General features: G+C 47.0%; 1 protein-coding gene across 7 annotated transcripts in view; it reads right to left on the bottom strand.

The window, feature by feature from the left end:
• Positions 1 to 289: 289 nt before the first annotated feature.
• The window catches only part of LOC119396332 (nuclear migration protein nudC), a 232691-nt gene continuing 214419 nt past the window's right edge, over positions 290 to 18561 (bottom strand). For 3 of the 7 annotated variants that reach the window (XM_049417045.1, XM_049417050.1, XM_049417051.1), the window contains 2 exons: positions 3231 to 3349; positions 290 to 402 (listed from right to left, as the gene is read on the bottom strand). In XM_049417045.1, coding sequence (XP_049273002.1) covers positions 351 to 402; positions 3231 to 3349 — 171 coding nt within the window. In that variant the 3' untranslated portion in view covers positions 290 to 350. Of the gene's footprint in view, positions 403 to 3230; positions 3350 to 9726; positions 9811 to 15305; positions 15432 to 18361; positions 18431 to 18561 lie in introns of all 7 variants that reach the window. The other 4 variants (XM_049417049.1, XM_037663501.2, XM_049417048.1 and 1 more) reach the window with 4 other exon arrangements.

The following is an 18561-nucleotide window of genomic DNA, read 5'->3' as shown; positions in this document are numbered from 1 at the left end:
CCACTCCTGAAGAAATAATAATGCGGTCACCAAACAGCCTTTTGAGCCTGAGTTGGCCAGCATGCACTGAATTAAAACCAACTACATAAGGAACATGGGTTATAAATTGATGCATCAATTAGGTGCAATGCTGATTAAAAGTAAACATGCACTATTAGGCAAAGTTTTTATATCAAATACAAACAGCGCATCTTCTGAGACTATTTGCAAATAAAATTTAACAATTAGTTTGTTAGACTTCTTTGCTTTACGAGTGATAAGGTGCCAGTGAATATAACGGGGGGTCAGGAGATAGACATGTTCATTTATTACACAGAAATAATGCGATTCAGGAATGATTGAAGCAGTGATCACGTAAACTTGCACTTGGAGAAGTCCATCTCAGGATGCTGTTCCATGAACCTAGAATGAGAAATTGAAGAAGACACATTGCAACACTCTCCAAGGGTGTGCTGAATATAATACAAGCTACTAACTGTTTAAGAATACTACAATAGCCATTGGTCCATACAGGCCCGTAGCCAGGAATTTTTTTCGAGAGAGGGGGCACTTGTTAAAGGCCTTCACTATTCGAGAAAAACACCTAGTATTTTCATTATTTATTTACAGTACACCCCCCTCCATCAAAATCTCGAGGGGGGGTTGGGGGTTGGGAAGGAGGCTTAGGCTCCGCTCCCTGTCTACGGGCCTGGGTTCACAAGCAAAGAGGAAGACAATCTTTTTTCCCCCTTTTGAAATTCGCTTTGCACATCATGATGCAACCTCATGTATTCAAAGGGACATCAAAGAGAAATAAAGCTTCTGTAGCGATTGGTGTAGTTCTAAATCCTGCGTTAAATGCAGCTCCACTACTGGGAAACCTGAGGTAGTGTGTAGCATGGGCACCCAGCGATTCCCATTCATAGAGTTCCCACTGCTCCGTTTACCAAACCTCCAATGACAGCAATCTTTGAGGTAAGCATGTAGGGTTTCTCCGACACAAGTAGAATATTGTTAGGGAGATTCACAAACTCTGTCTGTGACATGCGCACTACTTTTTGCTGCACTTTATCAACTTCCTGCTTGTTACAGCAGTTGAGATACGAGTTCCGTCACGTTATTTCCCTCTTCAGATGCGGTGACGAAGGAGGAGATGCAGTGGCGGTGGGAGGAGCAATCGCGCGCTTCGTGAGGTGGTGGCATGCGACGACTCTGCATGCGAATACACTTTGAAATCCGTGACGTCACGCGGAGAGATTTCGGCGCGAAATTAAAAAAGAAACTTTGAATTTGATTTTCTCCTCTATTAATAAACCTATGATGGCGATATTAACGGTATTAAAGTTCTCAAAACACAATTGATCAATCTAAATCGATTCATTGTTTCTCTTTAGTGTCCCTTTAATTAGAAAAAATGAGGTACGTTGTCTGTCTTCTGAGGATGCCAGACACATAATGTACGAAGTCGCCGAAAATTTTATAGAAGCAATGAGGCCAAACAACCAAAAAAATAAAATAAAATAAAGACACTTTGTAATTTGTGAGGTCACACTGGCACTCATGTGCAGATGTCAGCATGAAACTTAAAAGGGAAAAGATATTTTCTGTTCTATTACCCCTTTATGGGGCATAATGTTATGAACAATGCACGCCACCTATTGAGGGCGGCATTGTCATTTTTATCAGCTTATAATATATATAAAATTTGAGCTCTCTACTGTTAAGGGTTTTCGAGAAAAAAGTGAGACATATGTGTCCCACTGACCACTGAAAGACAGTCATTCCAGAAAAAAAAAAGGTACTTTTATTTTTTTTTATGTGAAGTTGCTGCTGCCTTACAAACCACAAAGGACAGAGCCCACAAACACCTTCTCTCTATCACACACACAAAAAAAAAACTCAACTAAATACACATTGTACATCCACTTGCTAGCGGCACTAGAGCAGCAGATGTGGGCACTGGGCGTGCCTGCAGCACTCTAATTTTTGGTCCGTGGAGGAAGCTTAACTGCTTCCTCCACTGGAAGTGACTTCCCTGCGTGAAGCAGAATGAAAATTGGATACTGCAATCAGATGCACACAATGTTAGACTGGCTACGCTTTCGAAAATATATCACTGAAAGGTTGCCAACTTTGTTTTGCACAAATTTTTGAGGAAACTGTATGGATAGGAACGAATAAAACCACTATAATAGCACATTTAGGAACTCGTGAGTACGAAATACACTTCTCAAGTATACCACTGGATGCTGAATCGGGTGGAGAACGCACCAAAATCTGATGAAAAAAGGTTACAGCGCGTGCAAGTGGAAGGTTCATTTCAAACGAAGCTATCTGCTGGCACCTTGCGAATACCATAAAAACAATTACCAAAACTGCTTTCTACAACATCCACGCGATTGCACTAAAAGTCTGAAAGCAATCAATTCAGTGGTTTTGACCTGATTCAGTGGTTTTAATCAACAATGTGCCTAGAGAAAGAAGTGTTATCTGTTGTGCGATTCCAAAGCTTTCTTTGTTTTTTCCAGGGGAAAAACATGGCACCTGTGCCGAGACCTCGGTGCCTAGCACATTTTCCAAGATTTAGCAACTGCCTCCGAGGCACTGCCGTTCACGAAACACCGACCGGACGGCTGAAGAGGGCATTGCTTGTGGTTGTGTGCCAGTGGATCTTAGAAGCGTGGGGCGGGGTTTCCTTCGAGACGGTGGAGGAATCCTTCAAGGTAACGGGAATCTCGAAACAAATTCGATGAAATAAAGGACGACCTCTTCTGAGACAGAGGCAAGATAAAGGATTGAGGTGACGAGTAAAGAGGAAGAGGGCGAGCAATAACATTCTTGCAACCGCACAAAAGTTCAAAAGTTGTTTTTCGCTTACCCCAATACAAGCGAGTACTGAAGTTCAATAAAGGCAAGTAGCCGAGAACATGTACGAAAAAAAAAAAAAGAATGCTATGCCTTTTTCTTCTTGTAATGTCAGCACCCGCGATTTTCACCCAAAATTTCGGGAAAAAACCTGCGGCCATTACGCTAGTATATACGGTATAAAAAAATGTCAACTGTCAACTCCAGGAAGTGTTCAAAGATGCATCCGCTTGCATTTAAAAACATCAAACTTAGCAAAGAGGTTGCTTCGTTATCAAACTCTCAGAAATGAGGCCATCTTACGAAGTTTAGGATTTCATTACAGTTAATGTTTAATAACTGACGCTCGTATCAGAGGCAGGCAGGCAGAGTGTCCATGTACTCACTTCTTAAGAACATCCTGTTTCTTTTGCTCGTCGGAGGTTGGCAGACCCATTTCCCGCTGCCTCTGGTCGTACATCATCTTCTCCACCATGCCCCGCGTTTCTCCATCAAGGTCGGAGAGCTGCACAAACCAAGCCACTCGGTTATCCGGAGTGCCGACAGTTCTACGACTGCAATAACTCACGGAACTTACTCTCTCAAAGCTGCACAGCTTGGCCAGCACTTATTTTCTTTTTAATTCCCACATATCAGATCAACAAAATAGAAATAATTGTTGGGTTTTTACTAGGGATGTGCGAACAGTAAATTTTAAGTTCGAAGCGAATAGTGATTTGGTCGATTAATTTCAAATTTAATAGCTAGAATAGTACATATCACATATTATAATGAAAAATGATCGTATTTGTCATAACCCAATTAACCTGAACAATATTTATAAAGATTGGGACAAGGCATGTGTGAATGTCACTTCTCTGGTTCATAGTAAAGTGGAAGCAACTTTGGATAGTAGAGGATCTGAACTTCAGTAGGATGCTAGTGATAACTGGTAAAATATGTTATGTTTAAAACTTACTATTCTTATTGCATATAAGCCCATATAACAAGCCTTTAAACTTCAAAAATTAATCGAAATGAGGGTAATATGTTCATTTCATCTTGAAGTGGGGCTTCACGATGGCAGTGCGGATTTTTCCTGGACAGGTGTTTTTACGGCATAGCACTCCTACACCACAGTGAAACCACCTTTACAGGGAGTTACATGTGTCGAAGCGAATTCAAATACTGCAATATTCGTTTGAATATTCGAAGTGCTCAAATGTTCGCACATGCTTAGTTTTTACGTCACAAAACCACGATATGAATATGAGAGACGCCGTAGAGGAGGACTCCGGAAATTTCAACCACCTGAGGTTCGTTAATGTGCACCTAAATCCAAGCACATGGGCATCTACCATTTTGCCTCCATTAAAATGCAGCCGCCGTGGCCGGGATTCGATCCCGTGACCTTCGGGTCAGCAGTCAAGCACCATGACCACTAGACCACCGCGGCGGGTTGACCGACATAACAAGAGCGACGAGTTCTTTTAAAGTGTTCAAAGCCTCAATGTTACTCAGTAAGGTTAGCCCTGCCACAAAAAAAATGCAGTACCATTCTTGTATTGACCGCCAACTTGTGTGCAAACTGATATCAATACTTAATAAACCCAACCGAGTTCTACGAACCGAAGTCATTGGTCAACGTCTATTTGCGTGGCTGCCAAGCACTGCACAACTTACTGCACTGTTGCCTTCAATGGGCACCAAGATCCATCAAAACCAATAAAGATCCCAGCCTATTCCAATAATCTGATTACCTGACAGTGACATAACGTGTCCGTTTGTACAACTGATAAGCTTTACCCAATCGTTGATAATGAAGCTGCTGTGTTCGAACAAGCGTGGAAAGAAATGACAGCCTCGTCATTTTTACTGGCTTTTCCCAATAAGGTCAATAATTGATGCTGCCTCGTTATACTGCTGTGTTATCGCTATTTGCAGGAATGTGGTGCCCTCTCTGTGCTGTCTTCCGACTCAACAAAAGTAGTGCCGCCCAGCAGGGCATGGCCCGTCACCCCCACCAGAGAACGCATATCCCCTTCAGGCAAAAATTATGATTGACTGCCTGCAAATGTGTCGAATTCTCACAACGTAATTCTAAGGCACTCGATACTACATTCCAAGAAAGAAAACGAAGTACAGTAGAACCTCGTTGATATGTTTCTGGAAAAAAAAAATTGCAGTGGCTTAGCTCGGCTATGCCAGGATATACGTAGCGTTAGCAAAGGTTCAGCTGATTATTCTTAGCTTTCTAGATTGTCTAGGATTATTAGCCTTCTTCTGTTCATTCTTCGTACACTGAACAGCTAATTGCCAGGCAACTACTTCGGGATCCAAGGAGATAAGCTTCTTGGCTCTTCTGCGCCGTTGAGCAGCATTTGCGCTCTCCTTCTCCATGGCGTTACCCACCTGCAAACGCCAGTCAGAGGCGCTATCAAGCGGCCCCAGCACAGTGTCAGACAGCGACTACACAGCGCAGGCGAATAGCTGCGCGCGCGCCGGCGCCACTGTGTCTATGGCAACGAAGTCACTCCTCTCGAATGCGGCGCAGACCACCAGCGGTGAGCCATGCGCAATGGTGGCGAAGCCTGCGCGCGCGCCGGCGCCAGCATGTCTGCCGCGCCTACGACGCCACTCCTCCCGAACGCGCAGACCAGCAGCGGCGAGCCGCACGCGGCGCTGTCGGAGAGCGCGTGAGATGCCAGCTCCGGTGACCCAGCTGTGTGACATCACTGATCCTCGCACATGCACAGCACGGCTCATGACCCTCTACGCAAAATCGGCTCCGGCTAGGCAAGTGTAGCTAACGCTACAAAACACACACGAAAAATAAACGTACTATCCGGGAAAACGTATGATCTGAATCCAGTAAAAATTGAGCCTGACAAGCCCATTTTGAGGTGAAAGGGCAGAAAACATTTATTTCTCAAAAACAAAGCAGGCTTTTTCGATTTTCAAACTTCTAGCAGCCAGAGGTCAGCCAGCTATTTCCGGTTTTGACAAGAAACAACGTCGCGGTCATGCGTATTGACATCCCGAGGCATCCGAACATGCCCGAAGATTGCAATATCAAACACTGGGACAGCCAGCGCAAACATAAACAAACGTTGCTGCCGTGGCAGCAAACAAAACTTTGCTCCGCACGAGCGTCAGTTCTTTCTGCATTGCCCACTTGGAAATAAGGGACTAGGTTTGGCGAAGAGCTGAAGCGATGTTCTCGAGTATACGCAATTGGGATACGATCACGTGCATTTGCAAGATCATACGCCACTCGCCCCGTCCGTGAACAAAACTGCCATGCCACTAACGGCTCAACAAATTGAATTCTACGCAGTGCGTGTAGCAATCGCAGTACAACACAATGCGAAAGCTCGTTGCGAAAGTGATAGTGTGCCCAAAAGCGACAGCTGCTCGCGGCTATCGTGTACTACATCGCACACATGCGCTGATCAGTTAGCGTTCTGTCTTAATTTGAAACATGTGGCTGTATGTTCGTCGCCACTCGTAATTGCAACACCTCGCACAGCGGAATGGGCTTTCAAAGAGAACGCCAAGTGTAATGGCAACCGAAGGTGATGTTCCCAAGTGCCCGTATTGCAATCCGTCGAGTCCTTACAAAGATGGCGGCGAGCACGCAGTCTCTTTTTGGCTTCTGATAGCCAGAAACCTACCAGATGTCTTCCAGAACTGCCATGGTCCTGGCAGGTTCTGGTGACATGCCGGTAGGTAGAACTGTCCAGCCAGAGAAAAATGGACGCCGTCTGGAAGTGTGTTGCGTGGTGGGCGGAGCAACCCAAAAATGAACGCGCTCCGGGAGAAAAGTGTGGAGGAAATGATGTCTTATCGGTTATGTTATACACACTACTACTATGGTGGCTACCATAGCACTGCTGGTTGAGCGTACTAGTACACTCTAGCACTGGGCACGATGGCGGTGTTGCTATATGGCAGCCCATAGAGGAGGCATTGGCTATGGTTACATGGTGCGGCGTGCTGTGCAGCGGCAGCACCGTGTGTGCCATGTGCGCTTCCGTAGGTCTCGCACCGAACCGTGGCGGACCGGAGATGTTAGACAGCATCCATTCTTTTTGCCGCATTGTTACCTCCGTAGTGTTCTCCCGGCTGTAGTTGTAGCCATGGGGTGCAGTGCTGCGGATGAAAGATTTGCAGTGCTCGGCGAAATCACAGTACGAAACCACTGTTCTACATAAACGACGCTCTTTTTTAAAAGCCGTTTGAAGATTTTGTCGGCCAGCGTGACCGACTACCTTCAAGTCGGTGTGTGGTTGACAGAGAGTTGAGGCAATGGCTGAAGGGGCGATCGCGAAATTAGGAGAAGACATTGAGAGGACGGTCAAGTAATTCGGGGAAGGCTAGGTGGGGGGGGGGGAATTAGGCATGGCGAAGGAGACGCTGTCGTTGCGCAAGGAGGCTGATGTCAACCCGCTCGCCGAGCACTGTGGGACCGCATTAAATGGGACAGTCATGATGAGATCAGCGAACAGCAAAACTAGGCGAAAACCCGCGCAATGGCAACAGGCAAGCTTCAATCCCACAACCTCTAACTGTCCAGTTGCACAGTCAAGGAAGAAACATTTTTCTGCCAGAGCGTAAGCAACAGCAGACAACGCATGAGCACTTATCAGGGGTGCGTAGGCTAAGCGTACAAACAGTGACAGTCTGTGAGCCACAGAAATACTCTAGCAAATGAACTCCCATGTTCACAATCACAACGCTTGTGACCGTACACCCAGGAATGATGTGCTGCTGTACACGCCGCACCATCTAACAAAGGCCGTAGAGAAGAGCTACACATGCACAGTCGAGGGGCTTTCTGGACAGCGACTTGACATGAATCTTGAACCCATGTGACATGCTCCTACTTTGACCGCTGTTCAATTATCAACACGTTGGCAAGTGTGAAAGCACATCGCTGCAAGCCTTTGACTTTGGGAAACACCCTCGCTTTTAACAGGGTCACGTACCACTTTTCCAAGCGATCATTGAGTGACCTCAGTCTTGGAGTTTATTGCCTCAAGCATGAATCAAATGACACAAAATCGATTGACACGAATCCGTCAAGAACGAGTAGATTTCCAGGGATTTGTCGCGTGCTTTAAGAGCTGTCTCTCTTCTTTCGTCCCGACGAGCACGCTGGAAGCTAAGCAGGGAGGGATAGCATGGGGGAAAGAACTTACATCAGCACCTGTCATGACCTTGAGCACACATGGTGAAACGCGGTCATTCTCTCCCCACTGTTATTTTCGTGCGCAAGTGCAGCTCACTGTATAATGTTAGCAGACTATGAAGTGCACTGCTGGCATGTGGTGGCACCCCATGACAAGAAGCACATCTGATCCAAACACCACTCTTGATTTATGTTGGCTATTGGCCAATATAGCGTGCTACCCACTGTTGGACATCAAGCAATGAGCGTCGGCAGCTCTAAAGTGAGTGAGGATGGGCCTGTGTGTGAAAACAGGGTGTGCCTGAGAAAACGTCAACTTTGCGCTCCCCTTATAAGCTCTCTTTGCCATCACAACTGCAAGATATGGCTGAGATGTTCACAGCAGTGTCTCCAGTCTGCAGCATTTGTTTTCTCCCCAAGCCTGAGGGGTGGTTTATGACCCTTTTAATGTTGCTGTAGTTTGAGGCAATGGTCAAAAAAAGACTAGCTTTGTGGGAGAGAACAGCTCGCTGTCGTTCAGTGGGGTCTTGTGGTTACATACAGCACCCCATCCTGCCCATATGGCCAGTAACACTGTGTGGGGCAACAACCATTCTAATGAGGTAACGCACATATCGAGGCAAGTTTGGCTTTCTGTTAAAGGGCCAGTAAACAACCCCGAAGTCCAAAAATTGTAATGTAAGAGAAATATGCGCGCTTTTGCTATGTTAAAATGCTGCCGCAAGAATTTTGCGAGTACGTGCTATAATAAGGAAGTTGCAGTGGCTAGAAGATCCGCTTCAGCTATTTTCAAATTTTCGCGCGGCCTCACCACCCTTCTCCGCCACAGGGAGGGGAAGGCGTAGCCAGTCGTCGTGACTCCACCCACTTTGGCAATGTGACAGGATGTCAGCAAGTGACGTCATCGGTGAGCTCGATCAGACGCTATGCACTTCCGCTTGCCGCGGCTCCTGGTTGTTTATTGTTTACATTGTCGCACGTGCTCCGTAACTTGATGGGCAGTTTTCGGCTCTTCGGTATTTTTAAACGTTTGTGACAGTTCACAATGCAGCAGGAATGCATGCTTGCTTTCCAAGACGACGAAGGGGCGTGAGAGAAAAGAACCCCGCCTGCCGCGCGTGCAATGGGAAAACCAAGCAAGCACGACCCATCCGAGCTACCAGAGGTTCCCCCTCTCTCCGCTCGATTTGCAGCCGAAAACGCTTCCTCCACGTGTTGCTCAGGTCAAAGGCCCAGTGTGTGCAGGTGCTATGCAGTGCGAGGAATATGCATGACAACCTGACAACTGCGTGGCTGAAACCGCATCACCGCAGAGCCAAGAAACAGGGCACAGTGTCGTAGCGGTGGGTGGGAACAGGAACTGACGTTAACTTGCTGAGGCCTGGTTTAGACCAACTGACAAGCTCAGTGGTACGTCAAGTTGCCCATGGGCAAGTTTTTGTCACTGCGCGTGTGAGGGGGATTGGTCAGGCGACGGAAAGAGGTGTGAGAATTGTTTTTCGAAATGGAGGGTCTGCGCAGCGCTGCAGTATTCAGAAAATGTGATCACTGCGGTCTACTGTAGAAATTGGCGAGCTTGTTTTGGGGGGTGTAAAGAAAAAGTCGGAGCCTGTTTACTGGCCCTTTAAGTTTGTTGCAGCAAAGACTTCATCGCATGGCACCAATATCTTAGAATTAAAATTTATAGTATAGGGGAGATCGCTTATACCAACCTTGGATGGCTCGGGATTCACTTTCCTAGTGTTGATTTCTGGGTCTGTCGTCACCAGACGTGTCCACCATTCCATCTTGTTTATCTGAAAGGGAAGAGAACAACTTCAGAATATTTCACAAAGATAGGCACAAGACAGATGCAAGGGAGTAACAGCCATCTGACCTTTTGGTACAGATTGTAGCACAGAAAAAAAAAATCGAAACGTCATTTCATGAGCACAGTGTGCTTCATCCACAGCTAGAAGACACACTTGCGGATATTGTGTGGAAACTTTTGTGTGCGCTCGCTGCCTGTGACCATTTGCTACAACACCATGGAGATAAATTCATGTGAGAAGCTGGACTCTCAAAAGAAAAGTTCTGTGCACTGAACTCATGGTTGCGCCATTTCACGAGACGCAAAAGATTTTTCTCTATGTCGGCCACACATGCATCTGCCAGAAGCTGCCAGAGGAGTTCGAAGACAAGCTTGTCAGCTTTCAGCGTGATCCAGCTTAAGCAGAGAACTGCTACATGATGGGACACATAGGCAATGCCCTGCGTCGCTTGACAGGCCTTTGACAACAACGATCATGGAGCGGGGTACCAAGGATGTCAAGCTCTTGCCATGGAGCAACGAGCACTCACACTTCATTGTCATGCCAGCATGCACCGCAGAGAGCAGAAAGCTGCCACCCTACTTCATTTCCAAAAGCAAGACAATGCTGTTGTCATTCGCATCAACAAAATAGGGTGCATGGATGAGGCAATAATGTTGAAATAAATTTGGATGGTCTGGAGCTGTTGGCCTAGTTCAATGCTGTATCCTCGCAGTATGCTGGTTTTGGACGCGTTTCATGGCCATCTGTACGAAGCTGTCAAACGCGTACTCTGCAATGGGCAAAGTGGACCTCATAATTATACCAGATCACATGAAGTCCATCTTCAAGCCACTCAATGACGTGGAAAACAAGTCTTTCAAGGGTCATATACGAGTGGAGTACCAAGAGTGGATGCTTGACAACAAAACGAAAATGTCGACGGGCCACACACAGAGGTGGCTGGGTCGCAAGGCAGAGGCCCCTACAGACAGCCCGTCTACGACTAGGTGCTCTCTGCTTGGCGTTCTTTGCCAGATGACATGGTGCAAACTTCCTTGAAGAAATTTTGCATCAGCAACTTGCTTGATGGCACGAAGACGATGCAATGTGGGAAGTGACCACTGACAAGCAGCTTTGATGGTGGGTGAGCAGTGCCGTTGCAAATATAGTTAAACCTGCCTATAACGAAACTCTACACAACAAATTCTTCGATATTCCGAAGTTTTTATATTCCCCACCATTACTCCACAGAAGCACATGTATTTGCGACCTCTATGTAAAAAAGTAGCAGAGGGAGACACTCTTGATACAACGAATTTTTTTCATCACTAACCTAAAGATTTTGCACCGATTTTTGTCATTTTGGCACGAGCAGGAGCCGCAACCATCTTCTGCGGTTGCTCCGCCGACGATGGAGCGTGAAGCGGTGGTGTTGCGGAGCGAACGCTCGGTTGTGCGCGCGGGTGTGCGCGAGGCAGGCAGGCGGGCCTGCGCCCCCTCGAGCCGGCATTCTTGCCACCGCGGGTGCGGCCTTCCCCCTACTCTCTTCAAACCTCATCCAGCCGCTCAAGGGTGCCGTCACTTTTTTGGTGTTGCAGAAGTCTCTGAACTGCACTTTGTTAACGTGACACCAGGCGATGCCAACAAAAAGAAAGTTTTAAAAATCCTTGCTCCAAGTCGTTATGCTTCGAGTTCGCGGCGCGTATGTGGGGCTGCGGGGCCGCGCCGCATATGGAGAGCATTTTTCCGAATATTCCCTGGTATCAGTGTCGTTTGCTCTTCGTTTCTGATGCCGTGCGTGCGTGCATGGTTTCACTGCGCGCACATGGAGCAGCCCCTGACGACAAGCAGCTCTGTGCCCCCCCCCTCGGAGGACTGCACCATCACTACAGAGGAGACGTCAGATTAGGTGCTAGTGGAAACTGCCTGAGACGACGACGGATCTTCGGAGGTCGAATCGTCACGCACTTTGCCGTCTTGCACCGTGCTGCGGGTTTGCTAAACTGTGGCCTCTGCGATTAGCTCTGACAGGCCATCGCGCTACCGGAGCCAATCTCGCTACCGGAGCCAACCTCAGAGGCCGCAACTAGATGATGACGGAGCAGCATCGTATTGATGTCCTACAAACATCCTGTATTGCCATCCCCCACGAACGAGAAAGAGAGGAAACTAATGCAGCTTTCTGCCGCTAAATAAACGTTTTGGGTGAGCTCTGCCTTCAGTTCCCCTTCTGTTTTATTTGTGCGCTTCTTTTCTGAATGTTCGTGCTGAAACTGCATATAATGAAAAGCTCTTTGTAACAAATTTTTTTCGGGAATTTGTCAATTTCGTTATATCCAGGTTTAACTGTATACCGTATTTACTCGAATCTAAGCGGATGTTTTTTCCTAAAAAGCTATGTGCAAAAGTGGGGGGGGGTCGGCTTAGATTCGAGTACCATTTTACCGCAGCCGCCACCTACCTAAAGGCCTGGCCGCGCTAACAGCATGGCGGCTCACCATGCGCCGATCTCAGGTTACCGTACGCAGACGGCTCTGCATGCGCGTTCAAGGCTCATTTTTGCAACACCCTACAGTAGCTGCATGGTGACGAGGTCGCTCAGGCTCAGCGGCAGAATGGTGGTCGCCATGGCTACTCAGGCCAACCGCATCGTCTGCTTCGTACTGTCCACTGTTCCGAAATCTCGCAGTCCCACGTTCATGCAGCGAGGGTCATCGAGCCGGCGAGATTTCACGCCGGCAAAGGTGGATCGGGTGACGTGATTACGGCGCCGGCGAACGCCATGCACTTTGACACCCTCTCTCCTCCTGTTGCGTGATGCGGAGGTGGCAGAGGCGCCAGCAGCGCGAACGCGGAGTTGGTTAGTTTTCTGGAAGCGATCGTGCAGTGTAGTCGTGCCTTAAACACATGCTTGCAAAACGCCTGCACTCACTGTGCTTCAGAAGCGATGGCACCAACCAAGTGGTGCCGCTACAGCGCGGCCTTTAAGCTAAAGGTTGTTCTCCATGCGGAGAAAACATCAAACCTGCAAGCGCAGCAAGAGTTCAGCGTGCACGAAAAGAGCGTGCGACGATGGCGGAAACAATGGGCTGAGCTCTTCAGCTGTGCAGCAACCCGTGATTGCTTGCACAATGCGGCCCCTGGACGGCGTTCCCAAACCGTTTTCACCCAGTCCGCTATCAAGCCGCTGGACATCCAACCTTTGTCGTGAACGCGCACGACCACATCTCTGGGGGACTTTTCGCCAGCTGGCACAGTCTTGCGCTTGAAAATTATGTATGGGGGGAAGCTTTCGTCCATCGGCGGTGCAGCACAACATTACTGTCGTTCGCTGCTTTTCATAGCCCGCCATCCTAAGCTCGACTTCCTTCGCACCCTTTTTGTTCACGGTGTATGCCATTGGCATGTCAAAGCACACCGGGGTCTGGTTGGCATTTGCAATTTGCCCCAGTTGGTAGCCCTTTTCACGCCGTTTGTCCATCACGTATCGCTGCAACTTAACAAGCTTCTCCTCGAAGTCAGTGGGCAGCTTCCGACACACGGAGGTCCGTCATTTCAGGCTGAACCCAAACCGTTTCATGAAGTGCAATGCTCAGCCCCTGCTTGCTTTAAAATTGGCTCATGCGACACCCTTCACGAAGGCAACTTCCTTGGCCTTCGCCTGAATTATATCCAACGCGATGGACGAAAGTGAGGACGATGCCTTCTGGGATGAACTTAGCAACAAAGAGGACAGCGATGTTGCGGACAATGACGACGACAACAAATAAATGTTCTACGTAGCACGTGCCTACAAGTGTGCGCTTGTGCAATAAAGATGCTGGGTTTTCTGCCGATAAAACGGTGTTTTCTTTTTTTGATTCGGCCTAGCTGCATTCGAGATAAGTTTTTTTTTTTCCGGCCTTGTGAATTTCGGGGGTTGGCCTGCAATCGAGGGCGGCCTAGATTCGAGTAAGTACGATAAATACATTTCGGCGATTTTTGGCTGTTTTCTTTCCTTTCTTTTTCACCTATGCTTTGGGGACCGATCGATATTCTCACTCGACCTATACAGTAAAAGCTCGTTAATTCGGAAAATCTGTTAATTCGGACACGTCATCTGGTCCCTGTAAATATACGCATCACTCTGAGATTGGGCGCTCGTTATTTCGGACAGATTTGACCGCAAATCGGATAATTCGGCGACTTTCGGGCTGCTGGCGAGGCTCGAAAACGAAAAAAGAACAATTCGGAACAGAAGTGAAGCTCAAACGCAGCATCGCCATGGACATCAATTGTCGACTTGGCTTGACTTGAGACTGGTTAAACGCCTTTTCTTCGCGTTAAACGCCTTTTCTTCGCAGTTAGCATTCTTGCGTATGTGTGGCAGAACACGCCTGCGCACACCATTGCCAACTGTTTCAGGCACAGTGGCTTTGTTGTACCCGACTCCAACGATGCCGAAGTGTCGCCAGACGACGGTGCCGACGATGGGCAGGATTTCGGAAGTGTTATGCCTGATGCAGTGACACTAGAGGATTATATCGGCATTGATGATGGCGTTGCCACTGCCGGCTGTCTGACTGATGAGCAAATCGTCAAGGAAGAGATGCATGGCGACGAATCCGAGAACGAAGAGCCTGAAGAGGAGCAGCCACACCATGAGCCACACGGGCCCCCTCGCACTGTGAAGGAAGTCGCGGAGGCTCTCGTGGTCCTTGAAGAATTTTGTTTTGGCACTGCAGACAGCATGCGAGCTGCTGAGCACCTTGAAGGGCTCAGAAAAATTGTGTCCACGCGAATTTCTGCTCGAAAACAGACACGCATCCGCGATTACTTTGTAAAGTAAAGGTATGTTGAAAAAACTCTTGCATTTATTGTGTTTATTTCGACCATTCGATAATTCGGACATTTGGTTAATTCGGACATTTTTTCCGGTCCCTAGAAATCCGAATTAACGAGCTTTTACTGTAATATGGTTTATACACTGACTGTACAGTGCACAATACGATGCGCAAGGGTGCTTGCATGCATTCTCTCCATCTACCCTGCTCCAATAATAATTGCTGGGAATAATTGCCGGGGATGACCGTGATGAGGCACACCGCAATGGGGGACTCCGAATCAATTTCGACCATCTGGGGTCCTTTAATGTGCACCTAAACCTAAGCACACAGGTGTTCTTTGCATTTCGCCCCATCGAAATGCTGCCGCCGTGGCTGGGAATTGAACCGCGACCTCGAGCTTAACAATGTGGCACCCTATGTGCTAAGCTACCAAGGCATGTACCCTGCTCCAAGCATGAGGAGGAAAGCCTTCAGATTCCTGCCCCTCATATGGATAAGATGCTGCTCCATTTCGGCAGTCGTTCTCTCTTGCACAGCATGCAATTAAAGAAAAGATGCCTTCACAAGAACAGCGTGTACCTCAAACATTTAAACACTGCTAAACTGTGGCTATTAGCAACGGGCACTGCGCTTGATGCACATTATTATTCCTCCTACCATCACAGCACTCACTTTTTCCATTGTGACTAGGATGGTCTTAGAATCCTCGAGGATCCAGCAGGACTCTTCCACCTTGATCTCATTGAACAGGTCACCATCGATGATGAGCGGGAAGCCCTTGAGACCGACTTTGAGGTGCTGTGTGCGGATGGGAAAGAACCAGTTACACATTAAAGGTACAGTAATGAGAAAAATGATTTTTCTCGTACTAGTAAACGACTCTTTCACAATTCCAAAATCACACTTGCCACGACAAGACGCTTGGTAAGTGAGAAGACGTGCGAAAAGGAAGCACGGGTGGTGACGACATATTGAATTTCCCGCACCAAACGTCATGACGTCATAGGCTTTGACGGCATCTACTAGGTTCTAAATAGTTCCTAATCAGTAAAAATGAAGTATATTGTCCTCTGAGGGGGCCATAGACTTAAAATACCAAGTTTCAGGGAATTTTGCTGAGCCAATGTCGCCAAAACACAAAAAAATACACTTTTTAAAATCCATTAGGTCACATGCAGCGATTTCAGCATGAAATAAAAAAATGCAACTCCGATCTTGACTTTCTCTTCTATTAATAAACCTATGATGGTGAAATTTACGACATTACAGTTCTCAGAGTACAATTTATCAATCTAAACCAATTCACTGCTTCACTTCAGTGTCCCTTCAAAAGTAACCATTTAAACAATTCATGGCAGAAAAACCGTCATGGTGTAGCACATCTTGAAGCAGCTGGCTACTCCACCTTACATTTACGAGATAGTATACAGACCATTAACGAGTCTGTTAATAGTTATATCCTGTACACAAGCATATTAGAGTTTATAGAGTACCATAGTGAAAATGTAGATGGCAGCAGCAGCGTTTGCAGCACCATCTTAGGGCACTTTCTTTCACAATAACACCTTGAAAACATTTTCATGTTGCAGCAAACACTGTTCTCCAAAAAGGGTAAAAAACCAAGACAAAATAGAAAAGAGAAGAAAATCTACTAAAGACCAGCTTATTTACTATGTCCTCTCTTTTATACTGAGTGTGCTGTTTATCAGACACTAAATTACCAAATGTACTAGAAAGAACACAAATGCTTGCTATGCCAACATGCCTCAATTTACAAGCGGGATCCGCAACACTTGTTTCGATTTTGCAGAAAAACCAGCATGGAAGGTGCAATTCTTGTCATCCCTTGATTGATAAGCGCTTACGGCAGTGAGGGCCAGCGGGACGCACGCGTTTGCGGCTCAGGCTACAAACCTCTACCTCCCGCGTTGCTGAAGTGCAGTGTGTTATGTATGCATGAGCACAGGCGTCGGCTACCCATTACTAGAAAGCGCACACCGTGCCGTGTTCTCTCCTTAATTGACGCGCTTTGGAAGAAGTGCATACCGGGTACCAGTGTTGAGTTACGAGCTTGTTGATATCATCCTTACGCGCGATTCACGATTCGCTGTGTCCAAATATATGTTCACACCGTCAGCTACCTCAACGGTTTTTATCATGATCAAGGGCGTTAGTCGTCCGCGATAGAGACATGCTCTCAACATGGGTGCATCCACGTCAAACGGTGCTATAGCTGCCAAACACGAATAGACATTGTACAAGCTCTCATATATCATAAGCACTACTTCTGTGAAGACACGTTTCACTTTCGTGTTATACCGATTCCTATGACGGAGGGATCAGCCATGTTTTTTCACTGTATAATGGTGGAACGAGACACCTGCCTTCATCTGAGCAAAACACTTTTCACTACAGCATGCGAGTCCATATAATTTTGCCACCACTGAGCCGGCTGGAAGATCGTAAAAAGTCTATCGCGATGTAGATGGCCAGTTTGATGAACCCATGTACAATCGCTTTTCAGCCCCAACAGGTTCTGAGATATTTGTGACATCGCACGCCTCGCACGGAATCAAAAAAAAGCACCACTGCTCGCTGCGGCTCCTGCAGTTAATCGGTGGTAATTGTCGCAGCTATCATGGTTGGAAAGTAAGTAACTGAAGGCAGAACATCTGATGTGTCACAATGACAACTATAGTGATGTGACCTTTGCCACTCTGTTTTTTGCTGGGATACCAGTGGCGCATTTGAGTTGTACATTGGCAGTACTTTGTGCACTCTGGGGATTGCCTCGAATTAAGCGGCGTGCGGCTACATATAGTCTGACCACTGAAGTTGAGCTGGAAACATTCGATGCCTGAAACACGCTTGGCACATGCATATGTGCTGCTCCACGGCCCTGGCTTGGCTTAGCTTGACCACTAGTTTGGCCTGCAACTACTACAGATTGAAGAAGTACATTGTCCATGCAGATTGAATGGGCAACGGATTTCGCTACTTTTCGTTTCGAGAGCGCACTGGCAACGTAACAAAACAGCTTTGCAATCTGCCTGTGGCAACACCCACGTTTTTGCGCTTTCGAAGAGGTGTGTAGTCTGAAAGATCAAGCAGCACGCAGTACACTCAAATTGCAATATCGTGCACATGTAGCGAGTTTATGGGTGCTAGTGGCAGCATCTTGATGAAAAGCCCAACAAACAACAGCAATCGATTCAGAAACCTTAGTTCTAACTTAAAACAGAAAAGAAGACTTCATAAGGTATCCTGGTAAGTGTCCCTTTTCTGGAATGTTATACATCTGATTTCCACCAGTTGTCGGGCCAACACTTCGATCCCCTGATGATCTCCAGGAATTAGCTCAGAGTTGGTGTGGCCACAAAGAGTGCATTTTCGATGGCAGCCAAGCGCGATACGGAATTTCTCTATCACAGTTGGCTCACTTGCACAAGCTGCGAAAAGGAGTCAACCGCTACCAATAGGTAAGAATCAAAAATGGCCCATTATGACAGCTGTATTAATAGTAAAATTTATGCTCCCCTCCTAAAATCTAGACAGCTGGAAATATGGCACTGCCACCACATTGAAACTTTTGCTGAATTTCTCGACCATCACAAAGCAGGGGGGGGGGGAGGTGACCGAGGCTAATGACTGCGGAAAAAAAGAACACCGTTACACTTAAGTAAATACTTCAATTAACACACTTCACTTGAAACACTGATGAAACTAACCTTCTTCTCAAAATCAATGACGACGTCTCGTGCCCTGATCTTCAGATTCCTTGGTATGGGAACCCTGAGCTGGAATAGCAAAAAAAAGAAAACATTATGGGAGATATTTATACTCTGTGCAATAAACAAAGAAATGGATATAGTACTGTACAGCCGCTGAAAACCAACAATGAGCGCTCGCACACTGCACCATGCCCAAC

This window comes from Rhipicephalus sanguineus, chromosome 6 (assembly GCF_013339695.2).
Source record: "Rhipicephalus sanguineus isolate Rsan-2018 chromosome 6, BIME_Rsan_1.4, whole genome shotgun sequence".
NCBI lineage: Eukaryota > Metazoa > Arthropoda > Arachnida > Ixodida > Ixodidae > Rhipicephalus > Rhipicephalus sanguineus.
Note: the sequence above shows the minus strand (reverse complement) of the source record. Positions and strands in the feature narration are given on the sequence as shown.